The 13,706-nt window shown below is 53.3% G+C and overlaps 1 protein-coding gene across 1 annotated transcript in view; it reads left to right on the forward strand.

Moving 5' to 3' along the window:
- Positions 1–13,706, forward strand: part of LOC309580654 (S-adenosyl-L-methionine-dependent tRNA 4-demethylwyosine synthase TYW1-like) — an 87,756-nt gene that overhangs the window by 49,342 nt on the left and 24,708 nt on the right. The window contains exon 14 of the mRNA XM_082294792.1: positions 3,240–3,375. Coding sequence (XP_082150918.1) covers positions 3,240–3,375 — 136 coding nt within the window. The remainder of the gene's footprint in view (positions 1–3,239; positions 3,376–13,706) is intronic.

Genomic DNA, 13,706 nt, shown 5'->3' on the forward strand with positions numbered 1-13,706 from the left:
AGTTACTTTAAGTCATGTATTATGTGCCTGATAGATAGAAATTGCTCTTTCCTAAATATAGCAGTTTAAAAAGAGAGCACACACTCTATTTTGAAGCTGCACTTTTCGGATCTGCTGAATCTTTTTAAAAAGAAACAAAAAAGAAGGGGATAAAATGCTAGTCTTGCTGTCTTAAAAATTGCAACTGATCTTTGGCTCATCAAAGCAGATGATCTGCTTAATATGGGAACTGAAGTAGGCACCCAGCTCACTTCTGTACTGTCAGCAGAGGAGCTGTAGTCCAAAAGTTTGGCCTGAAATAGGCAGGGTGACCTCTGGTGCAAGAGAGCTGAGAGGGACTGGGGACAAGGCATGGAGGGACAGGACACAGGGAATGGCTTCCCAGTGCCAGAGGGCAGGGCTGGATGGGATATTGGGCAGGAATTGTTCCCTGGGAGGGTGGGCAGGCCCTGGCACAGGGTGCCCAGAGCAGCTGGGGCTGCCCCTGGATCCCTGGCAGTGGCCAAGGCCAGGCTGGACATTGGGGCTGGGAGCAGCCTGGGACAGTGGGAGGTGTCCCTGGCCATGGCAGGATGGGCTTTAAGGTCCCTCCCAACCCAACCCAACCCAGCCCATTCAGGGAGAGGGCAGCGTGGCCTGGGGTGGTGCTGGATTCAGGACAGGGGCTCCAGCGGGTGCCCCCTGTGCCTTCCTCTCCTCCTCCTCCTCTCTTTGGGCTGCAGCTTCACCTGCCCCAGGCTCACAGGGAACTGAGGGAGGTTTTACACCAGGGGAGCTCCTATTGAACCCTTACCTGGCTCCTGTCTCTGACCCATGGCTGTGACCAACCCTCGTGTGTGGGTTTGCACTATGATCAATAATAATAACGATAATGAGCAGATTATTAATGCCCACAAGCAAATGCTTATTTCTGATATTGCTGTTCCTGTCCCTTGTGGGCTCTGTCCTGCCTGGTGAGGTCACCTCAGGGCTGGTGGCCTGAAATCAATTTATTCATTGAGTGGCACAGCTCAGCTGAAGATTTCAGCTCAGGATTTCTGCCCAAGTCCATGTGTAAATGCCATGGATTTGGTGTCCTGCATTTCACCTGAGGTGTCTGAGCTAGCTCAGAAATTCACACCCCAAATCCATCCTGGTACCATCCAGCTGGATTTGCTGTTAGTTCTGCACTGGAGCTGTGTCCCAGGAGCACCAATCTGTGTCCTTGTTCTCACTGCGCCCGTGGTTGCCCCTTCTCCTTGTTCCCCCTTGGCAGAACATGCCCAGCTCCTCCTGGCTCGATTCCCAGCCGTGCAGAGCCCTGTGGACCATCCCCATTTGGAGCAATGTGGGGCTGAAATTGCCTGGGACCAATTCTAATTCCTTCATTTCCCCCATGCTGACAGTGAGTCTGGCTCCTGCCTGTCCTTAGGCTTGGGAAGAGATGATTTTTCTCAGCCCTTCTTTTGGAAAGCACCTGCTCCATCTTCGCTGGGACCCCTTTTAATTAAGCAAAGATAGCACTGAGTAAAGAAAGAGTTTGGCTCAGTATTCCTTGAAACTGAGCACTTCAATCCACTTAGGCCCAGAACATTTGGTCATTTTGGAGTCTGTGGCTTTGGGCTGCCAGTCCAGACAAACTTGTTTACAAAACTGAGATTTTAACCTGAAATGTTCCGTTTGTTCTGGGTTATTTCATTTTGCTGTCTAAATACACACAGAGAGAACGTGCTCAGATGGTTGGCTGAGTGTCCACTTTAAGTGGATTTTTCTGGACACAAAGCTCTGCTCAGTCTCATTCTGGCCAGTTCTCATCCCTCTGTCACCTTTGGGGTGGGCAGGGGTCAGTGTATTTTTAGGTGGCACTGTTTGGCAGCTGAACAATAGCTTCTGATTTCTTCTCATCTTCTCTAGAGAACCAAATGAAGCTGGGACTGGTGCCTGCTCGTTACAGCCTTCCCACAAAACACTCCCAAAAATGCTGTACCCAAATGTTGAGGGCTCTGTGGTACATTGGGATGTGGTTGTTCATGCTGCAGCCCCCACGAGGGGTGGCTGTGTGACCCTCACTGCCCCTGTCACTTCTGGCAGGGGAAAGGGTTTGTCTCCATCCTGGAAGTCTGTCCCCACCCCTGGAGGTGCCCAAGGAAGGCCTGGACGTGGCACTCAGTGCCCTGGGCTGGTGACAAGGTGGGGATTGGGCACAGCTGGACTTGGTGACCTCGAAGGGCTTTTCCAGCCTCAATGATCCTGGGATTCTAAGGGAGCTCCTTTCTAGGTTGTTCCTAATCCCTTTGATCCTTCTGCTGATGGACTGTGGTGTTGCTGCTTCTCCCTCCTTCCCCTGGCATTTATGGAAGGGATCGGGCTCCACCTGGGCTCTTCCCACAGCACAGGAGGTTCAATCCCTTCAGAATTTCCCAGTGTTGGGCTCCAGGTGCTGTGAGCAGCACGTGTGACCAGAAAGGCTCTACTCCAGGATTTCTGGGGAATAAGAGCCTTGGCAGTGGAAGGAGAACACGGTGCTGGTTTGTGTGTGGGTTTATTTTCTAAACAGCTTTGAGATCCCTTCAAAAATGTCATTGATGATCCAGCTGCAGGCCAGGGGAGTTCAGCATGTCCAGCGGTAGGAACTGGTTGAATTAGGGCAGAATTTAGAGTCACAGAATCCCTGAGGTAGAAAAAGCCCTCCAGGATCATCCAGTCCCAGCTGTGCCCGATGCCCACCTTGTCCCCAGCCCAGAGCACTGAGTGCCACCTCCAGGGATGGGCACTTGGGCACCTCCAGGGATGGGCACTCCAAACCTCCCTGGGCAGCCCCTGCCAAGGCCTGAGCACCCTTTCCATGAAGAAATTGCTCCCATTGTCCATTTCTGTTGAACGTTTTCCCATGGGCCAAATAGATGGTGGAGAAAGGGCAGAGCTCTGTGGATTGCAGAACCTCTCCGTGCCTCACCTGAACCCCTTCCTTTGGGAAGCCTTTCCTGATGTGTGACAGCTCCAGTGGAGTGAAATGTGTCCTGGTGCAGTGAGGAATGACCATGGCATTGTCAGCCAAGGGCTGTGTGTGAGTTCTCAGCCCTGGGGGGTGTTTGTTGAGGCTGTAACACCTTGCTGTTGATGGTGTTGGCAGACATGAACCTCTGGGCTCTGGTGGTTTTCCCTGGGAATCCTGTCCAGCTCCTGGTGCTGCTGTTGGGGGAGAACACAAGGTCAAGCAGCAGATTCCTGAAAGCAGCAATTCCCTTTTCCCTTTGCAGGAGGCTGGAGCCTGTCACCCAGCTCTATGTCAGCGTGGATGCCAGCACCAAGGAGAGCCTGAGGAGGATTGACAGACCCCTCTTCAAGGACTTCTGGCAGAGGTTTCTGGACAGCTTAAAGGCCTTGGCTGAAAAGGTATACACTGAAGAATGGACTTTTAAATGGCTCTTTTCTTCCTTCTGCACTTTGCTGACTCACTACACCTTTCCTCTTCATTCTCACCTTACCTGCTCCTACTTTCTGCAGAAGCAGAAGACTTGAGAGGCTTTTAGATGAACCATGGAGTGGGTTCTGGGTGTGTTGGGAGTGTGTTCCTATGGTTTGGGCCTTCAGGTGTGGGAAGTGCAGCAGGTTTGAGCAGTTTTCCAGAGCAGGATGTGTCAGATGGGACAGCAAATGCTGTGAACATAAAGTGCTGTGAGAGATGAAGAGATGATCAAATAAGAGATTTCCTAACAAAGGGGTTACGCTGAAAACAGACTGCTGAAGGAAAGCTGGAAGTCCAGGGAAGAGTTGTAAATCCCCTGTGTCCCTTTGCTCTGGCTCTCAGAGGCTCCCTTGAAAGGGCCGTAAAGGACATTAAAGCTGGAGTTTGGTAGCCCTGTCACCCTCCTGCTCCAGAGAAATCTGCTTTTTTCTGGAAGATTGACCCATCCCAGGGGATCTGAGCTCACAGCACAGGGGGCCTTTGCACTGTGTTGGACTCAGCTGAGTCCTGGGGGCCCTGGGGCGGTGGCAGCTCAGGCTCTGTGTGACAGGGGAGCTGTGCAGTAATTAATGAAGCACTCCTGGGCCCAGCAGCACGTGAGTGAGTAAGAACAGTGCCTCACAAGCATGTCTGCCTCTCTTGTTCCTGCTCTGATGGAAGCCAGGGCTGTGTTTACTGATCTGGCAGATGCTGACACGTTACCTGCTGGGATGAACAGCCAAGAGACGCTGTTGCCTTTGAATAATGAGGTTTTGTTGGAATAATGAGTTTTTCTGCCTTCTCGGATGACAGTGTTGGACCATTCCCTGCCAAGTGAACTTAGATGAGTAGATCTGTTAGACTCAGAGGCATTGAGTGGCACTTGCTGCTGCAAAGGCAGCGGGCAGCGTGATCAGGTGCTTTGTGTGTGGAGGTACAGCTGCTCTTTTGCAGAACCTCAGGCCAAACTCTGAGGGTACTGAAATCGAGTGCAAACTCAATTCTCTGTGAGCAGGGGAATCTGTGGGAAGAAGGGGAGCTAAAATACTGAAGGCGCAAAATTCTGAAAAAGCCTTTTGGGAAGTTGCTTTTGCCCATCATTCCTTTCCTGCTGCCTCTCTTGACCCTGGGTGTTCATTACTGGGGGTTGTCAGAAGTTGCCTTGCAAACAGTTGAAGGTGAAAGTATTGGCAAGTCTGTCCGTACAGCTAAAAATAACCTGGTCAAGGTGAAGAGGAGAGGAGAAAGCAGCTCCACTAGCAGGTGCATTTTCTCCTCCAAGCAACTCCACTTTGAAGGGTCCTTGAAACACTGATAACACAAGAGCCAATTAATGGTTGTTCCAGTTGGTGAAACCCTGCTCTGCCAGCCCTGCTCGGCTGCATGAGCCAGCATCACACAGGGGACATCAGGAACTCTTGGGGAAGCTGCTGTTTGTTGGTTTTTCCTCTTAATCCCAAAATCATTGAGATTGGAAAAGTCCTCCCACCCATGGAGTCCACCCTGTGCCCGATGCCCACCTTGTCCCCAGCCCAGGGTACTCAGTGCCACGTCCAGGCCTTCCTTGGGCACCTCCAAGGGATGGGGACTCCAAACCTCCCTGGGCAGCCCCTGCCAAGGCCTGAGCACCCTTTCCATGGAGAAATTTCCCTAATATCCAGTCAGAATCTCCCCTGGCACAGCTTGAGGCCATTTCCCTTTGTCCCTGTTCCCTGGCAGCAGAGCCCGACCCCCCCGGCTGCCCCCTCCTGTCAGGGACTTGTGCAGAGCCACAAGGTCCCCCCTGAGCCTCCTTTGCTCCAGGCTGAGCCCCTTTCCAGCTCCCTCAGCCGCTCCTGGGGCTCCAGCCCCTTCCCAGCTCCGTTCCCTGCCCTGGACACGCTCCAGCCCCTCAGGGTCTGTGTTGTCCTGAGGGGCCCAGGACTGACCCCGGATTGGAGGTGTGACCTCAGCGGTGCCAGCAGAGGGGACACTCCCTGCACTGATCAAACACAATGTTCTGGTAGCCAAAACCTCAGAGTGCTCCTGGGCAGCAGCACCTCTCCCTTTCCCCTCCCAGCCGCCTGGCCCGGAGCTCTCAGGGGCTGTTCTGTGGGACTGTGGAACACGGGAGGTGGTGGCAGCTAAAGCAGCTGTGAGCTCCTGGGAGATACCGGCCCTCTTCCAGGCTGGGTGGGAATGCTGCTGCGTTGTCTTGGGAAGGTGATGTTAATTTATCAGGAAACAAACACAAGTCCCAGATTTTCGCAGTGCCTGACAAACCTTCCAGACTGATTCAGTCCTTCCAGGCCGAGAGGAGCTGGCTCTGCAGCTCATCTGAGTCACTGCTGAGCAGCCATGGGCAGCTTTGGGCTGGGCACAGTGGAAAATGAAAGTGGGCAAAGGGAGTTTATAGGAACACGAGTTGTACCTGCTGTGCCCACCCTCGTGGGGTTTGGGAGGTGCTCGTCCTGCTCTCTCCCTGCTCCCTGACTGGGGCTGCAAGGGTGGGTGGTGGCAAAGTAATCCTCTGGTTTGGTAATCCAGATTGAGAAGTGGGAGAGAGGAAGAGGAAAGGACATGGATTTAAGTGAGAAAGGAGAGGGGATGTTTGTCTTGGCTGTTTCCTTTCCTCCAGCCAAAGCCCAGGTCTTGTTAAATACGGGAGGGCCCAGGCAAAGATGGGCTTCAAACCTCTTGCCTCAGTGAGGTGGTTATAGAACCTCAGAGTCCTGGCATGGTTTGGGTGGGAAGGACCCTTAAACTCACCCCATTCCAACCTCCAGGGGCCCCTTACACCAGCCCAGGTTGCTCCTGGCCCCATCCAGCCTGGCCTTGGCCCAGTCATGCTGATAATGGATTTCATGCTTTTAACTGAACTTCTGCACAAAGTTCTTGAGCCTCAGTAAAGGGGTGAATTTAAAACAAATTTTTCCCAGGATGATCTGACAGCCTCATCCAGCGTGTCGGGGATTAGTTGCTACATCCATTTTCAAAGGAAGCCCAGGAATAAAAGATAAAAAGCTTTTGTGCTATTTCTCTCTGCAGCAAACAACATGAACCCCCCCCCCTTTGTCCACTGCTACTTGGAGCAAGTTCGATCCTTCCTAGAGCTGCTCTCATTGAAATCATCTTCATGTTAAATTTTCTGTGCTGAGAAGCACTTCTTGAGAGAGGAGCTTATGTTAAACAGCAGGTGGACTCCAAAGGCTCCCTTTGTTCTTGTCCTGAGTCCTCTACCCCTGAAATTAAATGGAGAAGGAAAAAGAAAACATCGACATGGGAAATTCAGACTGTTCCCTTCCCAAACACCACGTTTGAGTTTTGGAGCCTCATCCTCTGACAGCCTTGAGTTTGTGAGAGTGATTGAGAGGTGACTTGGCTTGATAGACAAGTGCTTGGTGCAGGCACTGAGGGTGTGAATCCTTATCTCATCATCAGGATGAGAAATCTCTGCTGAAAGATGTTTCTTCCAGCCATTGCTGCTTCCTAATCCATATCCAAATGAGGAATGGGTTCCAAACTAGTGCTGAGGGTCCAGCTCAGGAGGGAAGGGGGGGATTTTCCATCCCTGGAGGTTTTAGAATCAAGTTGATGCTTTTTTTTCCAAAATACCTTTAACCAGATGTGCTGAGCAGGAAAACAACCCATGGTCTGTGAGCTGTCATCCCCCCCAGTCAGATTTGGGATCCTCTGGTGTCTGGTTTGGGCTCTGTTCCCTCAGGGTGACTGGACCATGTTCTGCAGGCTGAGGAACTCTGGAAACTTGTCCTGGTCATTGTCCATAAATCACCAAGTGTTTTCCCAAGCAATAGGAATATTGGCTGGGGCAAATGGGAATCCCCTGCTGAGCTGCTGAGAAATGGATGGGGATGCAGTGACCCAGTGTGACAAAGTGCTTGTGGATTTCTACCCAAACTCTGGGAACAGCTGGAGAAAAGATGGTGATGGGACGGAGCAGCTCGTGTCCAATTCATGGTTCACATCCCTTGGCTGCAGCTCTGAGGGGGCTTTTTGCCTTCACAGAATCCCAGGCTGGGCCAGGCTGGAAGGGACCCCAGAGGGTCCCTGGTGCCACCTCCCTGCTCAGGCAGGGCCATCGCAGAGCACAGGGCACAGGATTGTGCCCAGAGGGCTCTGCAATATCCCCGCTGAGGGAGACTCCAGCCCCTCCCTGGGCAGCCTGTTCAGGGCTGGGCCCTGCCCAGGGCAGCAGTTCTGCCTCCTGGGCAGGGCAATTGCTGGGCTCAGGCCCTGCCCGGTGCTCTGGTGCCACTGCCGGGCCCCGGAGCAGAGCCTGGGCCCTGCCCTGAGCCCTCCCTGCAGCCAGGGACACCCAGGCCTGAGGGCCCCTCTCAGCTGGGGCTCCTCTCGAGGCTGAGCAGCCCCGGCTCCCTCAGCCTGTCCTGGGCACGGAGCTGCTCCAGGCCCTCCTCATCCTCACAGCCGGCGCCGGCCCCGCTCCAGGAGCTCCCTGTCCCTGCTGTGCTGAGGAGCCAGAGCTGGACACGGCTCCAGAGGTGCCCCTGGGGCTGGGCAGAGGGGCAGGATCCCTCCCTGACCCTCTGGGAATGCTCTTACCTGGGGAGAGTAAAACAGCTCTTGAGCAAGTGGCTGCTGGTCCATGGGTGTCCATGGGCTCGGTGAGCTCTGGGCTGAAGGTCCCTGCTGTCACTGGGGCTCTGAGGAACATCTTCCAGCCCTGGCGTGGTGTCACCTCTTCTGTCTGTACCTCCTTGACTCCCTCGTGATGACTCCTGTCCCATCACGAGCTGGCCTGGCAGGATTTGCTGTGCTGCCACAGCCAGGCTGGCAGTGCTGAGCTGCTGGGACCTGCAGGGGCCAGGTGCCAACGTTCCCTCCAACAGACTGGAGCCGTGCACAGAGCAGGAATGAGCCCTGCAGGCTGGTGGGATGGTGTGGCACTGCGGGAGCTGGTGATGGAGCAGAACCTTGTCCTTGCTGTCCTTGCAGCAGGGTCACAAAGTACAGGAAGCAGCTCACTGGCACTGCCAGGAGCTCAGACTGTGCCTTTTGGCACCACACACCACACGTGCTGCGGATCTGGGATCTAACCTTGCCCTCACTCTTTTTCTGCCTCAAGGGGATTAGGAATTCCTGGAGAACCGGGGTCAGGGCTCGCTGGGAGAGGTGGAGCAGACGCCTGGGGTTTTTTTCCTTTATTAAAAAAAGATCAGAAGGGGAATAGTTCCCTCTGCCTGTGCTAGGATATCACACCCTGGCAGTGCCTGAGTTCCATGGCTGGATATTCCTTGCTGGCAGCTGCTAGGAATGGTTTATCCAGGGGAAGGCACAGGGTAGAGCAACATCTCCCATCGCTGTCTCCAGCTCTGCGTTTTCACACTGCTCACAGGTAGTTCCTGTTACATTCCTGGGTGATGAAGAGACCAGTTTGATATTTAAACATTCCCAGCCTTGCATCTGCTGCTATTTACCTGAGTCTCTTTGTTTTTCCCAACGTTTACCCTGTCTTCCAAGGTACCCTTGTCTTTGTGTGATTACAAACAGCATAAATACATTGAATTACATCCTCAGCAGGTTTTAGTGCTGATTATTATGTAATATATGACAGGAACAATTGTTTTTATGAAGAGACACATTTGATTTGCAGGGAGATGATTTATGTGGCTCCTGGGGGAGGGGAGCCATGCCTGAGGTTTCTGAGCTGAGGGATTTTTTAAGGAGAATTTAAATGTAAAATCTGTAACAGATGTTAGAATCAGTAATCAATTTTGCCACTATAAATTTAGAAGAATTTGACTCTTCTGCACAGTAAATGCTCTCACTGGCTGTGTGCTTGTTTTAATGGGATTGCTAATGAGACTCGTGGTGGAAGCCTTTGGCAATGCAGCCTGAGGAGTGTGACACAGGTATGATGTTAATATGGAGTTATTGTCTCTGAAATCCATCCTGTCCTTTCAGTGTCCTCACAGCAATCCAAGCCAGGCTCCAGCAAGACGCTTGGCTGCTGAGGGAGTGAGACCTCATTTCTCTGTCTGTGCCAGTCCCTCCTGCTTTGCTTGCAGGCAAGGAAAGGGGGAAATGTTCATAGCACAGCTCCAAGCAGAGGGATGTGTAATCCCAGCTGCTGCTGTCCCGTGTGTCTTGGGAAGGCAGGGAGTGAGGCTGCGGGAAGGGAGGGGAAGGGTCTGAGGGCACCCAGCGAGCCCGAGGCACAGGGAGAGGGTGCAATCCCTGTTCTCTCAGCCCATGGTCCCAGCTGCAGCCCCTGCTCTCACTCCTGCCTTGGGCTGTTTGCTGCTGGCTGTGGCTGCAGAGGGTGCCCAGTGCCACCTCGGGGTTGGGACAGGGCACCCCTGCCCCGTCCCATGGCTTGGGACATGGGAGTAACAGGGCCCTCCTCTTCCTGCCCTCCCAGCTGCACCCATCCCTTCCCTCCTCAGCCAGCAGACATTGTCCAGCATGCCCGGCTTTGCTGCTGCTGAACGTTCAGGGAGCATTTGCAGTTCTTAGCTTCTGTTAAACAGGGTCTCTCCTTTGCCTTGAGCTCTTCTAGAAGCTGCCTGAGAGATGCCAGCTCTGGCTTTTAGGGAGCTTGGTTCAAACCAGTCTCTGTTCCCCCTGCCAGGTTATTTGTTACCCGACCACCAGCCAAGGGCTGTTCCCTTCCCTGGGCCTGGCTCTGTGAGCCAGAACTCCCAGCTGCCCCAGCAGCCTCCGTGGCCTTGGGGACATTTGGTCACATTGTCAGTCTCTGGTTGTGAACTGGAGCCATTTTCATGTACAGGCACCCTGAGGAGGCAGAGCCTGTGTGTGCTTTTATGGGAACTCTCCAGAAGGAAAGAACAACCTTAAAATCTGCTTGTGGCAACAAAGGAAACCTGGGGCTGCACTTTGCTTTTAATCCAAGGTTTTATTTCAGCCTGTAAAGCTGAGCTGACAGGGCTGAGTGGCACAGAGGGGGCTGTGCAGGGCAGTGCACAATATTCCAGTTGCTCAGTGCGTTAACTCCGGGTTTCTCTCCTCACTGACCCATTACCGGAGTCGGGTGAGGAGCATCCGCGGGGTCCGTCGGATCCGTTCATCTGGATCCTTGCGTTTGACATTTCAGGAAAGACGAGCTGAGACAGCACCTGCAGGAGGATGTGTTTGCTCATGTGGGATGGGGACACAGGCACTGCCAGCAGGGAAAGGGACATTCTGGGACCTGGGGATGGTGGGAACGTACTCCTGCCTTTGAGAAAGGCAAATCAGGAAGACGTTGCTTTGGAGCGGGGAGAAATCCTTTCCTGAAGGGTTGTTATGGTGGGCAGGGGGGCAAGGCTGGAATGCTGGGTCCTGGCATGCACTGGCACAGGGACACAGGGACACATGGATGCAGAAACACAGGGACACAGGAACACATGGATGCAGAGACACAGGGACGCCTGGACACTTGGACACATGGATGGGGTGCCCAGAGCTGTTCAATGTCACATCTTTGGTGGGGTGGGGTGGGCTTGGGGAGGTTCTCCTGCCCCACGGTGAGACCCATGTGCTGGGCTCCAAGGGGACTGGCCCTGACTTAGCTGGGTTGGGCCCTTAGGGCAGGATCCTGCAGCAGGAATGTGCAGCAGAGCTCAGGGACCGGCTGTGCCCTCAGTGCTCCTCGCTGATCTTCTCCCTCAGCTCCCAGTTCAGCTACTTTGGGTCACAGAGGCCCCGAACTTCCTCTGTCAGAGTGACTTTGGGCAATAAACAGGCTCTTGCCAAGGAGTGCTGCTTCCCTTGTTCCATGGGGCTGTGGGTGCCTTGGCCCTGTTCCTGCCCACCCTCACCAGTCCATGGGGAGCTGGGGCTGGGAGCTGGGTGTTGGTGGCTCTGGCCACATGCTGCTGGCTGGAAGTGCTGGCTGTGACCTCCCAGACCACGTGGCCCATCCCTGGTTTCCATGGCTGCTCCAGTGACACCTCTGGAGGTTGTTGACTTGCAGGTTGTGCATTTGGCAGCCAAGCCCTGTGTGTTCTCCTTGGATGAAGCTGCTGTTGGATTTGCAGTGGGAGAAATGCAGGAACTCCAGCACAGGAATTCAGAGTCGCCTCTGAAGCTGCAAAGCTGCTGGGGCACCTTTCATTGAATTCCCAGAAATTCATATAATTCTGATTATAATGTGCTAATTCATAGAATTCACCAGGGAAGATGGGGACCTGTTGGAGCAGCTCCAGGGGAGGCCATGGAGATGCTCCAAGGGCTGGAGCCAGGCTGGGAGAGCTGGGGGTGCTCACCTGGAGAGGAGAAGGCTCCAGGGAGAGCTCAGAGCCCCTTCCAGAGCCTAAAAGGGGCTTTTAAAAGGAGGGAGAGGGACAGGACAGGAGGGACAAAATCTGTTTGGTGCAAGAACCAAATGAGAGGCCGTGCAAACGATCTCTGTAAGTGCTTAGTGCTAAACCCAGCTTAGTGTAAACCCAGCAGGTCTGGAGCATTTGGAGGTGATGAGCCCTGGAACAGAGAGCTGATGATCCATAGTAAATACAAATACTAGAAAACAACTGTTTACAGAGCTGTGCAAGTGTGTGTGTGTGTGTGTGCATCATTGCTTTTATGTCCTTCTGGCTCAGGGCTGGGATTTGCTTAGCAATCCTGGGGACTCTGGGTCCGCCTGGGCTCTCTGGGTCCAGCTGGCTGTGGAAGCAGCAGCATCTGGAGGCATTTCATGGACACATTCTCCAAAGGAGGGCTTTAATCGGAGGTGTTGGGATTTCAGGTGTCCCCTGGGCAGGCTCCTCAGGTGGAGTACACCTTGCACTGGGAATCCACACTCAGGACTTGAGTAAATCCTTGGTTGGGATTTTTTTTCATTCCCCTGCTCTGCTCCAGCACCTGCAGGAGTTCTCACAGCCGCAGCCCAAGCTCACGTATTTAACTGAATGGGCACTTTCAAGCCCGTAATGTTTGTTCTTTTAGAGCCCAACTCTTGAATTAAGGCTTTACAAGAGCACTGGGCTTGCAAGGATTGCTTAATCAATAAGAGAAATTTATGTCAGACTCCTTGTTTACATTGCTCTTTGTGAAGTGAACTGGGCAGGATTTTCAGCAGTCCTGGTGGTGGGGCTTTCAGATCTATTTTTAGATGATTTGGACAAAACCCAGAAGAAAAATATAAATCATTTGCTTCGCAGCCTGTAAGAGTGTTTTCTAACGAGGTAATTATGTTTTTATGGCAGCTTAATCTCTGCTTTCATCACTGGAAGTTGCATTGCTGGTTTGTTATTTCCCAGGATAACGAGTGTTATTCCCATTAATACAGTCACCCCTTCCCAGGCTGTGGCTGGGCTCCTGTCTGTGCCACCCTCATAGGAAGAGTTCCTTCCCAGTATCCCATCCATCCCTGCCCTCTGGCAGTGGGAAGCCTTTCCCCCTGTCCTGGCACTCCAGGTCCTCATCCAAAGTCCCTCTCCATCCTTCCTGTGGAATCCTTCAGGTGATGGGAGGTCACTCCAAAACTTTCCCTCCTCCAGGCTCATCCTGCAGTTACTCCCTCAATCCTTCAGTATTAGAGGGTTGTTTAAAATGCAGTTTATTCTCCTTTCCTGTATCCCCCATTGCTGAGCAAAGCAGGGATTTTGAGGAACAGTCTTTCAGAGCCCCGGGGAATCTCAGTGGGAAGTTGTTTTCCTGGCTGAGATTTCCAGCTACAGAGACCTGTGAGGAAGCATCCAAGCCTTTGGCTGGGTGTGTGAATAACTGGGATGGCTGAAAACTCCAGAGCAGCTGGCGGTGCCGTGGGGCAGGCTGGGCTCTGGCCCGGGGTCTGGAGGGACTCTGGGGATGTTCAGCCTTCGGCTGAGCTGGGGCTGGGTTTGAGCTACTCTTTTTGAGCTGCTTTTCTCCCTCATTTCCTTTCAGCCCATGCAAATGCCACTCTCTGGCTTTTTCATGACGTTCCCCAGTCTGTGTGTTCACATACTGATGTGTTGGTGTCCAAGGCCAGCTTCTTCTTGCCACAGAATCACTGAGGCTGGAAAAGCCTCCAAGGTCGAGTCCAGCCCTTCCCTCAGCGGTCCAAGGCCACCACTGCCCGTGTCCCCAGGTGCCACATCCTCACATCTGTTCATGCTCGTGTCTGGTCAGGTGTGGGAAGGAAAAGGCTTCAGAGGGAGAAGAGCTGAAGGCAAAATCTGGGACTTCCCACAGCCTCCTCTCCTCTCACATTCCCCAAAATGTCCCAGACACAGCTCCACAGTCACATCCTGGTGCTCCAGGACCTGATGGCTCAGGCATGGCTGCTTGGCCACAATGGGGGAGGCCTTGGTGGTCTTGGAGGGGCACCATGGCAAAG

The sequence above is a fragment of the Coloeus monedula genome (assembly GCF_965178545.1).
Source record: "Coloeus monedula genome assembly, chromosome: 20".
In the NCBI taxonomy this organism is placed as follows: domain Eukaryota; kingdom Metazoa; phylum Chordata; class Aves; order Passeriformes; family Corvidae; genus Coloeus; species Coloeus monedula.